The sequence below is a fragment of the Micromys minutus genome, assembly GCF_963924665.1.
Source record: "Micromys minutus genome assembly, chromosome: 28".
Taxonomy (NCBI): domain Eukaryota; kingdom Metazoa; phylum Chordata; class Mammalia; order Rodentia; family Muridae; genus Micromys; species Micromys minutus.
The window spans coordinates 30,522,482-30,543,944 of NC_137963.1; the positions used below are offsets into that span (position 1 = coordinate 30,522,482).

A 21,463-nucleotide genomic window follows, 5' to 3' on the forward strand; every position below is an offset into this window, starting at 1 on the left:
CCAGCCACTGAAAGCTCCGAATACCCAAGAAACCATTCACAGACCTTATGAAGCTCAAAAAGAATGAAGGTCAAAATGTAGATGCCTCAGTTCTTCTTAGAAGGGAGAACAAAACACTCACAGGAGGAAATACAAGGTTAAATAGAGGAACAGAAAAGATCATTCAGAGGCTGCTTCACCTGGGGATCCACCCCATATACAGCCACCTACCCCAAACACTATTGCTGATGCCAAGAAGTACTTCCTTGCAGAACCAGATAGAGATGCCTCCTCAGGGGTTTAGCCATAATCATATGAATATAGGTGAGCTTGCAGCTCACCATTGGACTGAACATGGGGACTCCAATAAAGGTGCTAAAGAAAGGACTGCAGGAGATGAAAGGGGTTGCAACCTCAGGAGAAGAACAACATTATCAATCAACCAAACCCTTCAGTGGACCCAGGAACTAAAATAGCACCTTGTGAGACCTATGACTCCAGTTGCATATGTAGCTGAAAATAGCAGTGTCTTGCATTAATGTGGGAATAGGCCTTTGGTCCACGGCGGGCTTGTTTTCCCAATGTTGGGGAATGCCAAGGTACTGGAGTTGGAGAGTTTGATTATGAGCATGTGCACATTTGTGGAGACAAGAGGAGAGGAGCGAGGTGTATAATGGGAATAACATTTCAAGTGTAAATACAGAGAGTACCTAATAAAAAATAAAGTAGCAATGGAATAATTTTATTATTGGGGTTCACCACAGCATGAAGTACTGTATTAAAGGGTTGCAGGATTAGGAAAGTTGAGAACCACTGCCCTAAATGTCTTTTAAAATCCCAGTGTATTTCTCAAGCAAATAATACAATTCATGTGTTAATATAGTCATTCATGTATACTCCATTTATAGTAAGGTTCATCTCTTTTTTAGAGATAATGTAAAAATTATTTATTCATTTTTTCCTATAAGTACTCATTAAAGTTATTAAGAAGAATAACAAAATTCATAATTTATCTGTTGAAATTTTAACCTATAATCTTGTTAATTATAATCAGTTGATTGTCATACTACAAAAGACTTAAATTTAAAAATTTTTAGGGCTAGAGATATAATTTAGTGTTTAAAAAATAAATGAATCCCTAGGTCCAATTGCTAGTACCTCTTTAACCCTCCCTGCTTTGGAGGCTGGAGTTTAATAACATAAATGTTTAAGTACTTTTTCAAGTGCTTTGAATATACTTGGCATGCAATCAGGAAAACAAGAGTCATAAAAACATGGGCATGGTGGTATTGGAAGGGTGGATACAGGAAAATATTTGGAATTTACTGCCCATCCAATCTCACTGAATTTGTGAGCTCCAGGTTCAAGGAGACACTGTGCCTCCAGAACGGACAATAATTGAGGAAGACATCTAATATCAGTGTCTGACCTGCACCAGTATGTGCATGAATGTGTGCACAAGGACATACAAGCATATACACAAGCTAACATACAACACACTCTGGGACATACTTTAAAAATAACATGCACATGAAAATACTAAAATGAACATTCTGATTTAGGTGAGGTCCCCCCAGACACTGAATTTTTGTTATGCAGCAATTCTCAATGTGAAAGCACACAGGATTTCATGTGTAAGACAAAGACGGTCACATAGGCAATTAGTATTACTATAGAAGTTTGTACAAAAAATGAGTGATTTTTTTTCACTTTTAACAGCTTGACAAATAGAAAAATATCATGTAATCATTCAAAGAAAAGATGGATTCTAGAAAGTATATGCTTTCAAAATATGAATGGAGCAAAGAACTTTTGAAGAAACAAATTCAACATAAAAATAATAATGACCTTCCACAATGAGCAGTTGTACTTAAATATCTTCTAGGTGAACAAACTTATCATTTTTTTATTCCATCATTCTCCAGTCCTTTTCTTCCATCCTTTCAACTCCCTAACACAGATAGGAGAGAAAAATGATAGAGAGGAAAGAGAGTGGCATCATTGTTAGACTTCTTTCTGCTGAGTCGGGACCTCAAGTTCCTTGGGGGAAAGTTTGACCTTTGTTGTCAGGATATCTAATTTCCTCTTCATCTTGACTCTTTTTGTACATGATTACATATCAAACTACAACTCACAACAATCAACCTACATCTCACTACATCACATGGGGCCCTAACATTTTTATATCCTCAGAATTACAAATGTGACACAATCTTAGATACTATCTGCAGCTGGTAAAATCGTACCTCTTCTAGAGCACGAGGCAAGTCATAGTCAGCTGCTGTGGACAATGTGAAGTAACACCATATCCCACACCTGAGATTAAAACAGAACCATATTCTTAAAATATTTCTGTATTTTTTAATTCCAAAATTGTCACTACAAGACACTGCATATCAGCCATGTATACAATTCTGCCTCAATTGTAGGTAGCATCAATGAGAAACTAAAATTTAGAAACCAGGTAAAATGAGTGAAAGAGTCTTCATCTATGTGGTTACAGAAAAGCCATCATCCTTGTTGGTTAAACATTTTCTAGTCTGTTATTTTTGGAGACAGAGGACACCTGTGCTCTTGTATGTAATCCCTTATGTTCTGTAAGCCCAGTTGAACACATTTGTTCCCTCGAGTGAGCATATTTAGAATAGTACACTTGTTTATTGTTGGAACCTTGAACAATGAATAAAAGCTGTTTCTACATTCTTATGGGAAGTAATTTTATCAACGTGGAATAAGAAAGGCTGTACAGCATGGGCAAGAACTTGTCATAATACTAACTGGGAAAACATTACAGGGTTCAGCAAAAGAACAATCCACTGATGTGTTGCATCTGCAGTTAGTCAGCCTAAAAATTTTGTTCTAATGTGTTCACCTCCCGGCCAGAAACTCTCAGAGCACTGCTATGCTAGGCTCCTGTCTGCAAGCACAACACAGCATCATTAATCGTGTGAGGGACCGGTGTCCATGGGATGGTTCTCAGAATGGGTTGGTCACTGGTCTGCTTTTCCTTCAGTTTGTGCTCCATCTTTACTCCTGCATTTAGTTTAGACAGGACCAATTTGGGGTCAAACATTTTGTATGTGGGTTGGTGTCCCCATTACTACACTGCAGGTCCTGTCTGGCTACTGGAGGTGGTCTCCAGGCTCCAAATCCTCACTATTGTGCACTTCAGCTAAGGTCACCTGCAAATTGACTTCTGGGAGCTCCCTCATTATCAGTCACATTTTTTGTTTGTTTTCGTTTTAAAGAAAAATGAATAAAAGTTATAGTTTAATTTTAGAACAATTAAAAATTATGTACAAGGCTCTTGTTTTAATACTGAAAACAAATAACATTTTTTAAACCCCTCATTAGGATTTTAGTTAGAATGATGATGCTTTCATAATGAATTATGTTAGAGTCTTCTCCAGAAAACATGCTGGGCATCTCCCTTCATTTTACTTTATTTTATTTTAAATTTTTATTGGTTATTTTGTTTATTTACATTTCAAGTGTTATCCCCCTTCTTGTTGTACCCTCTGAAAACCTCCTATCTTCTCCCCTCTCCCTGCCTCTGTGAGGGTGCTCTCCCACCCACCCACCCACTCCCACCTCAGTGCCCTAGCATTACCCTATGCTGGGTCATGGAGCCTCCACAGTGCCAAGGGGCTCACCTCCCATTAATGCCGTATAAAGATATTGTCTGCTGTATATTCAGCTGGTGCTATGGGTTTCCCCCACCTGTACTCTTTGGTTGGTTTAGCCCCTGTGAGCTCTGTGGGGTATGGTTAGTTGATATTATTGTTCTTGCTATGGGGTTGTAAAATCCTTCAGCTCTTTCTGTCCTTGCCCTAACTACTCTACTGGGGTCCCCACCCTCAGTCTGATGTATCTATGTTTATATTGGTCAGGCTTTGGCAGAGCCTCTCAGGGGACATCTATACCAGGCTTCTGTCTTCAAGCACTTCTTAGCATCATAATAGTGCTTGTTTTGGTGCTAAGTCTGGGTTTGGTGACTGTATATGGGATGGATCCCTGAGTGAGGCACTCTCTGAATGGCCTTTCCTTTAGTCTCTGTTCCACTCTTTGTTCCAGAACTTCCTTATGATAGGAAGAATTCTGCATTAATATTTTTGTGGTGGGTGGGAGGCCCCATCCCTCAACTGGGGGCAGTGTCTATCTATGGTTTCTACAGGTTTTATCTCCCTTTCGTTGAGTATTTCTTAAATACACAGTATTTCTTGGAGCTCTCATGTGTGTGTGTGTGTGTGTGTGTGTGTGTGTGTGTGTGAATGTGTATTTCTATAACTTACAGAACTGAAATCTTAAAACATAGATTCTTCACAAATTGCTGTACAGTTCAAACTCTACTACAGGCCAGTAAACAGGTTACTAGGATTTAGTAAGGGAACAAAGAGGGCAGGATGTTGGTAAAGCATGGATCTAGCCAAAAATACTGCACAGAGGACAGGATGTATTCAGAACTCAAGTCTGTGGCATGGGTTACAGAACAATCAGTGTTCCAAGAGTTCTCAGCTCCACAGTTCAAAAGTGATTGAGTCAATTTCATTTAACTGAAGCAAAAACTAGATTGCAGAGCACTTATCTAAAATGATACATCACAATAATAAAGTATAAACAATTCTCACATGGAAGACCCTGGATTAAGTACTGTGAGAGAGAGGTATGTGTCTAAAGCAGGACATTTCTAGTGCATTCTATTGGTAAAAATTAGTCCTTGTAGACATAAGCTTATATATCTATATATGCGTGTGCATGCACACACACACACACACAATAGGGTACTGATGAGAAACTAGGAATAAAGTTACTTGAATAAGATTATATATTGGAATTTTAGTAGAATATCTAATGTATAATATGTAATAAATATCTAATATCTGATATCTAATATCTAACATATAACATATAACATATAATATAATATATAATTAATACATAATATACAACATATAATACACAATACATGATATAATATATAATATGCAATATTTAATATACAATATTCAATATACAACATACAATATATAACATAGTATACAATATATAATATATAATATAATAACTAATAACTTATATTATCAAATAATATATAATACAATTACAAATTATAGTATGTATTTCTGGAGAAAGAGAGCCTAGAGTCAGGGAAAGCAGGTGAGAGCTTATTCTACTTGTTCTGTAAAGATCAAATATTAGGCTTTTCTAATGCTTCAGCCATGGAAATTAATACATACATGATAGCTAAAATACATGCACCAGACAGTGAGAGTTGGATCTCTGTCATCAGGACTTGAGATCTGTCCGGGAAAAACAGTGATCACAGATCAGCTGCACACGCACTCTTACACTTGGACTAGAGGTGAGCCTGATACATAGTTCTGGAGAGATCACAACAGTAGTTCTCAGAGAGGAGATAGCAGAGTGTTCTCTAGAAAAGGGTCCTTTCCGGCTCACAGCAAGGGACATGTAACATATAAAGGCAAACCAATCAGAATCATACCTGACTCTCAGAGACTATGAAAGCTAGAAATTCTGGAAAGACATGATACAGACTCTAACAGAACACAAATGCCAACCCAGGTTACTATATCCAGCAAAACTCTCAATTACCATATATGTAGAGACCAAGATATTCCAGGACAAAATCAAATTTACGCAATACTGACAGCAAATTGAGCCCAACAAAAAATAATAAATGGAAAACCCAATACAAGGAAGGGAACTGAACTCTTGGAAAAAGAAGAAAACAACCATGCAACAAAAACAAAAGAAGATGCACAAACTGAATTCTACCTCTAACAACAAAAGTAACAGGAAACAACAATCACTATTCTTTAAAATCTGTTAATGTAAGTAGACTCAATTCGCAATAAACAAACAGAGACTATCAGACTAGATACATAAACAGGATCTAGCATTTTACTGGATGCAGGAAACTCAATTCAGAGACAATGACAGACACTACCTCTGAGTAAAAGGCTGGAGAAAAACCTTCCAAACAAATGGCCCCAAGAAAAGCTGGAATAGGCATTTTAATATCGAATAAAGTAGATTTCAACCAAAAGTTACCAAAAAAAATAAGGAAGGACGCTTTTTACTCATTAGAGGGAAAATTTGTCAGAAGGAACTTTCAATCCATAACATATATGCTCCAAACACAAGAGTACCCATATTCATAAAAGAAACCCTACTAAAGTTCAAAAAATACATTGCACCCCACACAATAATAGGGGAAGACCTCAACACCCCATTCTCATCAATGGACAGATCATGGAAACAGAAACTGAACAAGGACACAGTGGAACCAGCAGAGGTTATGAACCAATTGGAATTAATAGACATCTATGGAACATTTTATCCTAAAACAAAAGAATACACCTTTTTCTAAACACCTCATGGCACCTTCTCAAAAATTGACCATTTAATCACAAATTGAGCCTCAATAGATATAAGAAGATTGAAATACTCCTGTGCATCCTATCATATCACCATGGTCTAATGCTGGTTTTTAATAACAACAAAGACAACAAAAAGTCCATATACATATAGAAACTAAACAATACTCTATTAAACAATAGCATGGTCAACGAAGTAATAAAGAAAGAAATTAAGGATTGTGTAGAATTTAATGAAAATAAAAACACAACATACCCAAACCTATGGGATGCAATTAAAGCAGTACTGAGAGGAAAACTCATAGCTCTGGGTGCTTCCAAAAAGAAAATGGAGAGAGCATACAATAGCAACTTGACAGCACAGTTGAAACCTCTAGAACAAAAGGAAGCAGATACACCCAAGAGAAGTAGATGGCAAGAAATAATCAAATTTAGGGCAGAAATAGACCAAATAAAAACAAAAAGAACCATCCAAAGAATCAACAAAACCAAGAGCTGGTTCTTTGAGAAAATTTAAAAGATTGATAAACCCTTAGCCAGACTAACTAGAGGGCAAAGAGAGAGTATCCAAATTAACAAAATCAGAATGGAAAGTGGAGAAATAACGACTGAAACTGAGGAAATTTAAGAAATCATCAGATCCTACTACAAAAGCCTATGCTCAACAAAGCTGGAAAATCTGGAGGAAATGGATGAATTTCTAGACAGGTACCAGATACCAAAGTTTAACCAGGACCAGGTAAACCATCTAAATAATCCCATAACACCTAAAGAAATATAAGCAGTCATCAAAATCCTCCCAACCAAAAAAAAGCCCAAGTCGGGATGGGTTCAGTGCAGAATTCTATCAGACATTTATTGACGACCTAATACCAATACTCTCCAAACTAGTCCAAAAAATAGAGTCAGATGAAACACCACTTAACTCATTTTTCGAGGACACAATAACCCTCCTTTCTAAACCACACAAAGACCCTACAAGGAAATAGAACTTCAGACCAATCTCACTTATGAACACTGATGCAAAAAAACTCAACAAAATCCTTGCAAACTGAATCCAAGAACAAATCAAAATGATCATTGATTATGATCAAGTAGGCTTCATCCCTGAGATTCAAGGATAGGTTAATATATGGAAATCCATCAATGTACTCCCCCATATAAACAAACTCAAAGAAAAAAAAACACATGGTTATCTCACTAGGTACACTCGACAAGGCTGCCCACTCTCCCCCTACCTATTTAATATTGTACTGGAAGTCTTTGCTGGAGCAATTAGACAGCAAAAGGAAATTAAAGGAATACAAATTGGAAAGGAAGAAGTAAAAACATCACTGTTTGCAGATGACATGATAGTGTATGTAAGTGACCCCAAAAATTCCATCAGAGAACTTCTACAGATTATAAACAAATTCAGCGAAGTGGCTGGATATAAAATTAACTCAAACAAATCAGTAGTCTTCCTCTACTCAAAGGACAAACATGAGAAGAAAGAAATTAGTGAAAAGATACCCTTCACAATAGTCACAAGTATTAGGAAATACCTTGGTGTGACTCTAATTAAGCAAGTGAAGGACCTGTATGACAAGAAGTTCAAACCTCTAAAGAAGGAAATCGAGGAAAATCTCAGAAAATGGAAAAATCTCCCATGCTTATGCATTGAAAGAATCAACATTTTAGAAATGGCCATCTTACCAAAAGTTATTTACAAATTCAATGCAATCCCCATCAGAATTTCAACCCAATTCTTCATTGAGTTGGAAAGAACAATGTGCAATTTCATCTGGAATAACAAAAGACCTACAATAGCAAAATCCATCCTCAACAACAAGAAAACATCTAAAGGAATCACCATGATCTCAAGCTATGTTACAAGGCTTTAACAAGTGTTAAAAACTGCATGGTACTGGTAAAGAGATAGACACATGGATCAATGGAATAGAATAAAAGATCCAGAAATGAGCCCTCAAGTATATAGTCACCTGATTTTTGACCAAGGAGCTGTAAACATTCAATGGAAAAAGGACAGCCTCTTCAACAAATGGTGTTGGTCCAAATGGCACTCAGCATGGAGAAGAATGAAAATAGAGCCTTTCTTATCTCCTTGTACAAAGCTCAAGTGCAAGTGAATCAAGGATCTTCACATTAAACCAGGTACACTGAAACTATTAGAAGAGAAAGTAGGGAAAACTTTAGGCATAAGAGAAAATTTCATGAACAGAGCACCAACGGCTCCTGCTCTAAGATCAAATATCAACAAATGGGACTTAATGACATTGCAAAGTTTCTGTAAGGCTAAGGACACTGTCAAGAAAACAAAACAGCAACCAACAGATTAGGAAAAGATCTTTACAACACCACATCTGATAGAGTCATAATATACAAGGTATACAAAGAACTCAAGAAGTTAGACACCAGAGAATCTAACAACCCTATTAAAAATGGGGTACAGAGCTAAACAAAAAGTTCTCAATTGAGGAATATGGGATGACTGAGAAACATCTAAGGAAGTGCTCAACATCCTTAGCCATCAGGGAAATGCAAATCAAAACGACCCTGAGATTCTACCTCACACCAGTCATAATGGCTAAGATCAAAAATTCAGATGACAGCAGATGCTGGCAAGGATGCAGAGAAAAAGGAACACTTCTCCACTGTTGTTGGGTTTGTAAACTGGTATGACCACTCTGAAAATTAGTCTGGTGGTTCCTCAGAAAATTAGACATAGTACTACCTGAAAACCCAGTTATTTCACTTCTGGTCTTATACCCCAGAGAAACTCCAGCATACCACAAAGACACATGCACCACAATGTTCATAGCAACTATATTTATAATAGCCAGAAGCTGAAAAGAACACAAATGTCCTTCAGTAGATGAATGGATACCAAAATTGTGGTATATTTACACAATGGAATACTAATCAGCTATCAGAAACAATGACTTTATAAAATTCTTAAGAAAATAAATAATACATTTAGAGAATATCATCCTGAATGAGGTAACCTAGTCTCAAAAGAACAGACATAATATGCCATCACAGATAATTGGATACTGACCCCAGGAAGCTGTGAACACTCCAGAAACAACTTACAGACTATATGAAGTTCAAGAAAAACAAAGGCAAAAAAAAAAAAAAAAAAGAAAAATCATTATGTTTCTTATAAAAAATCATTATACAAAGAACTCAAGAAGTTAGACACCAGAAAATCTAACAACCCTATTAAAAAATGGGGTACAGAGCTAAACAAAAAAGTTCTCAATTGAAGAATATCAAATGGCTGAGAAGCAACTAAGAAAATGCTCAACATCCCCAGTCATCAGGGAAATGCAAATCAAAACAACTCATACCAGTCAGATTGGCTAAGATCAAAACTCAGATGAGAGAAGATGCTGGTGAAGATGCGGAGAAAGAGGAACACTCCTCCACTTTTGGTGGGGTTGTAATCTGGTACAACCACTCTGGAAATCAGTCTGCAGTTTCCTTAGAAAATTGGACATAGTACTGCCTGAAGATCCAGTTATTCTACTTCTGTGCATATACTCCCAAAATGCTCCAACGTCTTACAAGAACACATGCTCCATCATGTTCATAAGCAGCCTTATTCAGAATAGCCAGAAGCTTGAAAGAAAACAGATGTCCTTCAGTAGAGGAATAGATACAGAAATTGTGGTACATTTACACAATGGAGTACTACTCAGCTATTAGAAACAATGACTTTACAAAATTCCTAGGCAAATGAATGGAACTAGAGATTATCATCCATATCATCTGGAGTGAGGTAACCCATTCACAAAAGAACAGATCTAATATGCAGTCACTGATAATTAGACACTAGCTCCAGAAATCTCTGAATACCCAAGAAACAACTCACAGACCATACGAAGCTAAAAAAGAAGGAAGGCTAATATGTGGAAGCCACAGTCCTTCTTAAAAAAATAACTATATAGCCCCCTCTCATAGTGTGGTACACCTAGATCTTAAATCATTAATAATTCAAGAGCTAGGAATGCAATCCTTGTTATTTAAAAAATCATTATGTTTAATCTTTACTTACCAAGAAAATTTTGACTATTTCCATGTTACATTTTGTTTTATATGTACTTTATTCTCATTGTAATTAGTAAGTTTTCAATGCATACTCTCAAACCTTTAAAAAAAATCAAGTACTGACAAAAATATATATTCATATAGTTCTGTGCAAAAAATGCTTTTGACATCTGTACATTTATCTCTTTTTAAAAATAAAGTTGTTTAATTAAAAAAATAAAATACATGCACCAAAAGACAAAAGTATTCAGTCTTTTATTTTCTATATTAGCACTTGCCAATGGCTTTTTTTTCTTCAACACCTCATTTCTGTTTACCTGCTTTTCATTAGAAAGGTGACCTATGCCTCAAGAAGCAACTGCACCATGAGCATTGGAGAGTCAAGGTCAGAGAGAAAAGCAACTTTGCACCTGACCCAGGGAGTCACAGAAGATGCTTGTAAACTGAAGCATGTGAATTAAAAGTCAGTCACCTCCCTCCTCCCAGATAACACAGATGAAGCCATTAACATCAAAAGGTCAACAGAGAGTGGATTTGGGAGTGAGGGATTGGTTTTTATTCTCACAGATAAACAGAAGTGACCCCTTAGAACCTTCACTTACAAGGTATGCCAGCATTCCGTATTGTAAATGAAAATGTATTCTCAGCCGTGGAGAAGACTAGATGTTAAGGATCCTAACTATGTCTAGGTTAGATATGAAAAACTCAGTCAACCATAATAAGTTATAAAAACACAAAACATGTGCAATTAGACCTACATTTCTGTCTCAGCTCTGCTGTTTGTAGTGATATAATCTCCCTGAAACTCATTTTTCCTTATTGAAAGCACAAGCATAATTAAAGCCACCTCATATGTGACCAAATAAAATGACAGTCTTTGTGGCTGTGTTTTTCACAAGGTACAAGACATGGATAAGTGAAAAAAATAAACCACAAGAAAGTAAGTCTTGTCAACTGTAAATTAAGGTAATTGATCCTGAAGTTGGGGCCTCTGGGGCTGCAGGTTATACTGTAAGTGTAATACTGAGTTGCTTTCTTCATCAATAAGATGTAGACTGAAACAAGCCTCCTAAACAAGTATGTTTGTGAAGAAGCTGAGGAGAAGAAAGTGAGCAGAGATACACTCGAGTGTATGGAAAGGGTCTTGGGAGCAGGGCTTGGTCTTGTTTTTACTTGGTTCATCTTCCTGTTTAACGTGTAATTTTGTTTTTATTTTAATGCTTTGTTCTGCTTTTTTGAGGGGGAGGGTGTCAATGCGTTACATCTCTGCATCCCTCATGTTTTCTCTGTCTGTCTCTGTCTGTCTCTCTCTCCCTTTTTCCCCCTTCCCTCTCTCCTTCCCCTCTACCCCTCCTCTCCCTCCCCTTTCTCTCTCTCTCTCTCTCTCTCTCTCTCTCTCTCTCTCTCTCTCTCTCTCTCTCTCTCTCTCTCTCTCTCTGTGCCTACACATGCTCACAAATACACTCTCTCTAAATCATCAAAGAAGCCTTGTTTCTTTGAGAACATACATTCATCTGCCTAAAAACACTAGATACCATCTTGTCCAAGCAGGAAACCATGTTGCTGACTCATAAACTTACATTTTGCCAAATGAACTACAGTTAAATAGGGATGTGCTGTACCACTGTAATTGGTTCCCTGTTCCCAGTTTCAGTGCCTTGTATGTGTTCCTGATAGCAGTGACTGGTCAGCTCATGGTTATGTGACTTAGTGGAAGTGTACAGTTAAAGGGGAAAAAACTGGAAGTATAGTAATGGTAATGAATAAACATACATTAGGATAAAATGTCTCTTGTGCACATTTTCTATGATTATGAAAAAAACTTTCCAAAGCCAATACATTTGCATTTAGAATACTGTACTATCTCTAGGAGTTTAGTGAGCAACTGGTAGCACTGGAGTCAGAAATATGATTTCACTCCTTTTACAGTTTGACATCAGCCTGTCTTTTCACTGTGTCTCTCAGGATCTCCAAAGGCATGACATGGAAGCTCTAGACTTCGATTTATTTCTTTTTCTTAAAATCACTTCTATTTCTTGGTAGCTCTTGCCAACAAATTCACCTGGCAAATTTCTAAATCTTCACACTACACAAGAGACATTGAAAACCTTCCCCATAAGGCCCCTGCACACACTGTGTTCTTCATGCCACACACCTATGCATAACTCTATAACAATCCCAGTTTCAGCTCACACTGTGTTCTTCGTGCCACACACCTATACATAACTCTATTACAATCCCAGTTTCAGAAACAAACACAAAGATGCGCAGCACTGCCTCACCAGAACTTAGTGAAATTTTAGAATTAAAAAAGCACTTTAAAGCTGGGAAGATGAATCAAGTTCAAAAGGCAGAGTTCTGCTTCCAATACCCTCTCCTTATGATTTATCTGGCTTTACTCTGTTAGATTCCGCGCCTTCACCTTAAACTCATTTTTTTTCACAAACTCACAAATATAGCTACTGATAGTGTCCAAGCTTTAGCTCCCACCATTAGCCACCAGGGAGGAAGAATCTCTTATCTCAGAATGGTCTGTAAACTTCTGGGACATACAAGAATAGTTTGATCACTACTGGACTCATCAATCTTGTGCCCAAGGGCAAAATACTTTGAATAGCTTTTCTAGGAGTAGTCACCTGGCTTCTGTGAGTGAAGTATCAGAATTACTTAACCAGATCCCTTAAAATACCTACATGTCAGGTTGTAGAGGGGGGACTGTAAAAATACTAGAGTTTATTTAACTGGATTTAAAATCCCAGTGGCTAACCTGTGACTGACTATACATATGTTGATAGGTGAATGTTGTAGACAATAGTCCTATCATATTTTCTAGTCACACTAGTTCTACTAGTTAGAACATTAGTCTGAACTAATTTTGCTAGTTCTAAAATATGATACCAAACACACAGATACACACACAGAGACACAACAGCATATTTAACAGCATACTTAATATGTGTAAATTTGTTAAGTAACCTGTATTTCTATTATTAGTATAGTATTTTTGGGAAATGCACATGCTGTGACATACTTGTGGAGGTCAGAGAAGAGCTTGAAGGAATTGGTTGATTTTTTTTTTTTAGTAAATCTCTCATTTACAAAAAAAAATGACAAAAATATTATTTACATACATGAATAATTTAATAATGTATATTGGTTCCAAAAAAGAGTTTTGAACTTAGTCATTAGGTATTTTGTTCTAGTTATAAAGTGCTATGATAAATGTTTTCATAAACTTCACATTAAATCCATACTTTCAATGAGTCTTGGTGGTTAAGTAGACTAATTTCCTTTTCAAAACCACTTAGATCTTTATGCTTCTAATTATATCTATTTTAGATTCATTCTTGGCTAGAAGGTTCTAAAGTCTTGAATTACTTTCTTTCTAAAATTTACTTTTTGCAGGAAGTCATACATTCAGAATAACAATTCATTTGGCTTTATCACTGAGATTTTCCAAGTCATCACTGAACCTGGCTGTGGTTTATGTACCCACACACTGCTGTTTGGGTTTTTTGTGCCTACGTGTTCTGATTCTTTTAACTCTACCTACTGGATGTGTCCCCTTCATATCATGGTTACATAGAGCCTGACATTTCTTAGTCTGTAGGCATGAGAGACTGTCACAGTGTCCTCCAGTTTGAGATTCACCTTTACCTGTAGACATGCATTTACAACTCTTTCCATCTGAAAAACAAAGCTGGACACGGTGGACTAGGCTCAAAGATGCCACCCTGTAGGTTGATTCACAGCCATGAGCATTTCTTTTTGACAGCCCATAGTTCTTGCTTCTGTGACTTTTCCTCAGATAGAGATTACTCTGACCTCTGCTCATGGATTGCTTTCTAGATCTGACACTCCAGGATTTGGATCTGGATGTCCTGGGACTACATTGTCTTTGGGTTCTTCTACTGTGGTGTGAATCAACTTCTACACATTGGGAGGATCGGCTACACCTTTTCGTCTTTTTTCTAATAGAAGCCAGCATCTTATCATTTCTAGTAGGGGAGGTGCTCTTTTCTGAGATACAATGAAAAGAATGATTACACTCTCTGGATTTGGTGTTCATCAAGGCTCTTTCTCTGGTTAACCCTTGAAAAGCCTTTAATGAACATTCTTCAAGCTTTTTTTGTTCTCCTTCTTTTTTCTGATAATGTACCTGTTGGCCAGGATTCAAAACATTTGCTTCCCTTATATTGTACTTTCTTGGGGGTGTCTGCTTAGAATCCACCAATGTTCTATAGGTGTGTGAGCTTCTTTCATGCCTCTTTAGATCCTGGACATGACCATGAAGCAGCTTTGTGCTTTCTGACTTTTTCTCTTGGTTGTCATTTCTAAAACACTCTGTGTCTGGCCTGCCTTCCCTGACATAAGCCCAATCCAGTGAATTAGTACAAACTACATCTTTGAAATCATCTGATCCCCACTCATCTTTGGTCAAAACATGGTGTTTGTTTGCTGTTTTCTGATGGGTTGTTGAGATTTGGGGATTTTTTGAGGAATGGCCCTTTGGAAACTGTTTCAAACTCTGCCTAGTCTTATTCCAGTTCCTCTTGGGCTCCTTCATGCCTTGTTGAGATACCGTAAAGGAGAGATCCTCTGGCAAAGACAAGGCTGGAGCTGAAACAATGGTCTTCTTCTTCATCCATGTTGAAACAGGACACTGATAGATGGCATTGCAGTCATAGGTCTCCATGTTGTAAGATGAATAAACAAAACTGATGAACTCATGCAGAAAGTGCTGGGTGTACTGGTGGAGATAAGGCTCCAGTAAGTGAGTAAAAGGTTCACTGTCCAAGTTAAATTTTGTCATGTGATGGAGAATGGCAGTCAGAATATTCTGCACTGTGTAGCCATAGTGTCCACAGACAGCTACGAGTTCCCATTTCAGCCAGGGAATCAACCTGTGCAGGCTACTGGGATTTCTTTTAAAATAATGAGCTGAAAAGTGCCTTTTCATTCCAGAACCCTGGACATATTTTACCCATATTCCAGAATAGTACAGAGCTCTTCTAAACTTCACAACCACATGATCTTTAAAACGGCTCAAGGACACAAAATGTGGTGGAAGCTTCCCAATGTCTCCAAACTTGCTCAGTAGTTCTTGGATAGTCAGCTCTCGAAATGGTGTGGTCTTCTTTGATGTCTGGCTGAGATTTTGTGTCTGAGAGAAGTCCACAGAACCTTCCTCCTCTGAAGTAAGAAATGTGAAGTCTTCTTTGTTAATGTTCTCCAGCTCGTTAGAACAACACTGAGAAAGAAAGCGTTGCATGATGGGAGAGAGTGTGGATTTCTTACTTAATCTTGAGTATGAACAGCCATTACCTCTCTTTCTGGAAGAGCAATACCAGTCAGACCCACTCTGACCACCTTCCAAACAGCTAGGGCTCTCACACTTAGATGAAAGCTCTATTGCCATTGGTTTAGCACATTATAGTTCATAAGTCAATGTGAGGGAAAAAAAAACTAGCTTCAAATCAGTTTCTCATCTAGCATGAAAAATAACTATTAAAAGTACTCAGTGATTATGTTCATAATATGCCCACTCTGGAATTAATGCTGGAACAATGTTAGGAGGCAAACTTTTTCTCAGATTCTTGGTAACATGTACAGCATACATAGTAAATATAAAGAGCGAAGGTACAGACATTTTGGGATTGTTTCTTTCTCAGTTTAGTTTTTTCAAGCTCTGAAAGGCAAATTCAAAAAAATAAACATTATTCCTGAAAATGTATTCATACAAGTAATATACAGATTGAGCAAGTTATATTTTTTTATTTAGGAATGCCTCCCCTTTTCTCACACACACTAACAACTCAAGGGAAAAGAATCATGAATTTGAAAGAGAGCAAGGAGAAGGAGCACATGTGACAAAAAATGGAAATTATATAATTATGTTATAGTCTCAGAATATATTTTTTTAAAAAAATAAACCGACTGACAATTTGACCTGATGATCTAGCGATAAGGTTTTAATTTAGATATATAAAATGTCACACATATTGACAGTTTCAATTGTGATAAAAACTGAAAACAACCTAAATGTAAAGCAATGAGAGATGTGGTGAGTGAATGCTGTTCTGCTTATTGTACTTTAATATTAGGCATCCATTGAAGTGAAGTGAGGAGACTTCTTACCAAGAAAAGTGGATGACTCAACACATTGTTAACTGAAATACAGAAATATAGAATACATTGTAAATTCTTGGAGAGTTGGACATAGTGGCTTTAACTTGTTATGCTGGCACTAGAGAGGTTAAAGGAAAAGAATGTTGAGTTCTATGGAACCCAGTTTGGGTTCTTAGATACCAATCATTTCATTCTAGTGCTATTACCTAAGTGCAATTAGAAGCAATATATTTACACTAGGAATAACAAATTATACCTCTATCATATACATTTATGTGGATGAATATGAGAAAAATTCTCAGAAGTAAAATGTCTAAAAGCATATTGAGATCCAGAGAAGGCCATACCTCTCTAGTGATCTCTAGCTTCAGTTTGGATTGTCAGAACTGACAGCTCCAAATGACAGGGGTCAATGAATAGATAGATGGTTTTGAGGTGAACATTCAACACAAGACACCATCTTCAGTCTGTGTATACAAATGTTGGTATCTTCAAGAAGATTAGTTTTAAAAATATCATCCCAAGGAATCAGAATAACAACTTATAACTAGAAATAAGTTAGCATATTTGTAGATTAATATCAAGTGACATGTTTCTGAAAGTTGCTATAGGACTATTAATTTTAATGTTACAGTGACTCTAGTATAGATAAAGGCAAACAAATTCTCCCAGGATCTCAGAACAGAAACTCAAATCTCATAAAAATGTCCTATAAATGAATTCATAACTAAAAATCAGTTAACAAACTTGATGCAATACTGCAATACATAATTGGCCAAGGAAGGAGAATCACATGTTCAAGTCCTGCTTGGGCTACGGAGGAGTTCTAGGCTATCTAAATCAATTTAGCTGAAATCATGTCCCCAAATTTAAAATACAGAGCACCTAGTGTCCCTAGAGCACTTGTTAGGATGTGGAAAGACTTTGCTTCAACTACTGGTATCACCACAAGCAAAGAGCCCCACCAACTAATTCCTCCACCAACAATGAAGAAATGGGCTCTTGTGAAAATAAGCCTACAGGAAAAAAAATGGCCAACAAACTTGGCTTCTAATGAAATCAGAAAGTACATGAACTAGACACACTTCAAAAGATCAAAATGTTTTGAGAATGTGTGTGTGTGTGTGTGTGTGTGTGTGTGTGTGCGTGTGTGCGCGTGTGTATGTGTGTATGTCCAGGAGGATGTGAAACACAGTCAAATAAGATTAAGAGAAATAAAAATGATAAAAATTGAAAATCTAAATGGATCAAATAATATATGCACAGCTAAAGAAAGTTATTGTCATACACAGAAGTACTCCAAACCCATTACTCAGACTGCACAAAGAGAGGCAGAAAAGACAAACTGGAAAATGAAGAGAAAGAAAATAAAATGAGAAGGTTTAAAATGGAAATGAATAAAGGCAGTTGTGAAAGAGCTAAGAGCTAATATCTTTCAAAAATGTGTAAAATATGTAAATAATCAGACTTAGAATTATAATAACATCCAACTATAGCCAATAAAAAGAAACCTAGATTAAAATAAACCAAAGTGAAACTGCAGCACATGAAACATAAGGTGTCTTTTTAGCTGTCACTAAAAATGATGAATATATCTACAACCTATTTAAAGTAAATATCATTCTGGAATTATATAGTCACTAGATGTGGCCATCACAAAGCAGATCTGCCTTCTCCCAAAATTCAAGTACCCAAATCCTCTCAAAAACAATGTGTGTAAAGTATGGTCTGTAAGAGAAAATATTGGAGGTAATCAATTAGTTGTTGGAAGAGAGCCTGGCAAGAAACATGGTAGGCAATAATCCATATTAAAAAGCAGTGTGTAGAACAGATCTCAAAGATCATTTATGAGTTAAGAAGACAACAAACTCCTTACCACTATGGCCATTGACTTCATGGACAAACTTTATGTGTACCTGCTGCAGGATTCCCTTACATTATTCCATGGCAGACTTCCACCTTTGAAGAACCTGTTTTCAAAGATTTAAATTAAAGCTAACTTGCTGTACCATAACGTGGTCAGTGAAGATGAATGTCAGAAATTAGCTCAATATTCTAGACACAGCTCATTTCATTACACTACTACCTCACCAAGTCTTCATCTGGAAAAGGAAAATGACATGTATTGCATTCCTCAGTAAATGAGCAAGACCCCACTCAGCTGAACCTTAGCCCCTGGATTCATTTGTTTATACTGACTGATCTGTTCCGTTTACCCTAGAGACAGAGTTCGGAACACAGGTAAAGTTCTATTTCAGGCTAAAGTTAAAGAGAAAGGAAAGTGCCATGTAGATTGGCATCTTGCATTTCGAATCAGCAAGTGATGTTAAGATGCAATGGTGAACAAGACAGGATTAAGAACCATGATTTAGAAGTGATTCAAACTCTTTCATTTTTTTCTTAATGGTTAAAACAAAGGTATATATATATAATTAATATATATGTAGTTAATCACAAACTTGTCACTTTCCTTTTGAATGATATATATAATTAGCCATATGTACTCCGTTTAGATGATCCCAATCTTGTCGGCAACATCTAGAGCATCATAATCAGGAGCCAAGCAAACATACACCTTCTTTTCTCCATCAGGCATTATGAGAGTATTGACTTTGGCCACATCAATGTCATAGAGTTTCTTCACAGCCTGTTTGATCTGGTGCTTGTTGGCCTTGACATCCACAATGTATACAGGTGTGTTGTTGTCTTCTATTTTTTCATAGCTGACTTGGTGATCAGCAGGAAATTGATGATAGTGGTCCAGCTTGTTTTTCCTCTGTGCACATTTTTTGAGGATACTTTGGCTGCCTCCAGAGCCAAACCGGAAGCGAAGAAGGAAGCTCTTGCTCCTCCCAAAGCTGAAGCCAAAGCAAAGGCCTTGAAAGCTAAGAAGGCAGTGCTGAAAGGTGTCCACAGCCACAAAAAGAAGATCCAAACATCACCCACTTTTTGGTGGTCCAAGACTCTTTCATCTTCTAGTAGATCAAAGACAATACTCTAACAAGAAACCTGACTCAGAAGATAGTAAACACCAAATGGAATGCAGTCTTTCCCAGTGAATGAATGCTCCTCCCCTAAATACTAGGCAAATGTTTATATTTAAGATAGTTATTCCCAAACTTGTCACTTTCCCTTTAAATGTTACATATGAATAAACAGTTTAATATGTACAGAAGGTGGAGTTACTCATATGTTGGCTGTGAACCACCAGTTTGAAACTGTTTTTAAACATTTTTTTCAGATAGTTTTACTTATTCACATCTAAATAGTAGTTAGGAGGCCACATCATTGGAAGGTAATTCTTTGTTCTTGTTGCTACCCTATTGTACTGAAGTAGTTTAGCTTGGTTGTTCAAGACACTCAGTTATTCAGAACTGGGATGAAATATCTAAGATTGTAGGGCATTTGGGAGAAAATTAGAGAAGGGTTTTGAATCTAATAGCTATTTAATAAAACAGTTGTTTTAAGTGTTACTTAGAGAGGGTTTCACACAATACACTATACCATCACCTCTTAAGCATGTATGTATGTTTGTGGAGTGTGTCTGTGTCTCTCTCTATGTGTGTAAGTGTATGAGCCTGTGTGCAGAGATCAGAGAAATTTCTGAAAGGATTATTTTTCTCCTTCCACCTTGCTGAGCCATGACCTCTTTTGCTATATCTGCCATGAATATATACTGGGCTCATTGGCCCATAAGCTTTGTGATTCTTGAGTCTTCTCTAATTTTACCATATAGTGCTGAAATTACAATTTCATACAACCATATCCAGAATTCTTGTATGGGTTTTTGAGATGGAACTCAGGAACTCAAGGACCGGGCTGGCAAAACAAGCACTTTTACTCACTTAACAGTCTCCCTATGCCTGCTTTTAAAAAATGTATATTATAAGATTATGTAAGTTCAGATGAGCAGAAGCTTTAAAAGTTTGCAACTCTAGAACAATACATATTATCAGTCCTACTTAGAGGGAAGTAAATGGGAGACTTGTGTAATTCTAATGTTGGTTGGTAGTTTACTTTCTGAGCTTTCTGACATGATTATAGAATGGCTCAGATGAGATATTAGATGGTAAAATTTAACTTATTTCAAAAGTCACACACACACACACACACACACACACACACACACACACATATCAATGAACATAAAAAAGGAAGAGACATGATCACCCCACTTACCCTTCTTATCTTTGTCTTTCCTTTCCTTTTTCTTTTCTTTTCTTTTTCTTCCCTAAATTCTTAAGGTTTCAGAATTCAAAATCAGCTTGGAGGGAAGAGGATGCTGGGAGGGAGATGTCTTGCCATTTAAAGTGAGAATTCATCAGTTTAAGGAAAGAATAGAAAGATTGTTCCAAACAGTTTATCTGACCACTAAGAACTAGAAATTTTACCCTGTTTTCGGACCTGAGTTCTGAGTACAGGACTTGGAAGTCCATGTCTTCTGGTTTTGTTTATGACCTTAGAGCCGAGTTTCTATACTCATTGGGATACATAATTTTTGTTATATGCTATAGGATGCTACATATTGTATTTAGTCTCTACATAGAAGATGCACATGGTCCTACTCTAAGAAAAAAGGTCTCCAAGTATTGATATTGTCCATCCTGCCCAGTTAAGAATCCTGTCTGTAGTGTTAGCTTATTATGTTTGGAGATACATTCCTCACTGTACCTGGAGCAGTTCTTCTACCAGAACAAAGAAACAAACAACAAAAAGGAAAATCCAAAACCAAGACAAACACATTAATGAGAAGATCCAAATATAAATCAGTTGAAAGTTCAGGAGTTTGATGCCAGAAAACAAATCTAAACACATTTGAAAAACATTTTAGATAAGAAACTTGTGACTTCATTGACTTTTAATCACTTAACTTCTATGCTGGGCCATGAGCAGTTTTTGTTATTGTT

At 36.8% G+C, this 21,463-nt stretch overlaps 2 protein-coding genes across 2 annotated transcripts; both read right to left on the bottom strand.

The window, feature by feature from the left end:
• Window positions 1-13,911: 13,911 nt before the first annotated feature.
• On the bottom strand, window positions 13,912-15,846 carry LOC308438647 (uncharacterized protein; the record flags this gene model as incomplete). Its single annotated transcript, XM_080940127.1, has 1 exon — window positions 13,912-15,846. The coding sequence occupies one exon, from the start codon at window positions 15,844-15,846 to the stop codon at window positions 13,912-13,914; it is 1,935 nt and encodes a 644-aa protein (XP_080796253.1).
• Window positions 15,847-19,065: 3,219 nt separating this feature from the next.
• On the bottom strand, window positions 19,066-20,992 carry LOC308438720 (large ribosomal subunit protein uL23-like; the record flags this gene model as incomplete). Its single annotated transcript, XM_080940180.1, has 2 exons — window positions 19,066-19,455; window positions 20,948-20,992. 2 exons carry the CDS (start codon window positions 20,990-20,992, stop codon window positions 19,066-19,068), a joined length of 435 nt encoding a protein of 144 aa, XP_080796306.1.
• Window positions 20,993-21,463: the final 471 nt, after the last annotated feature.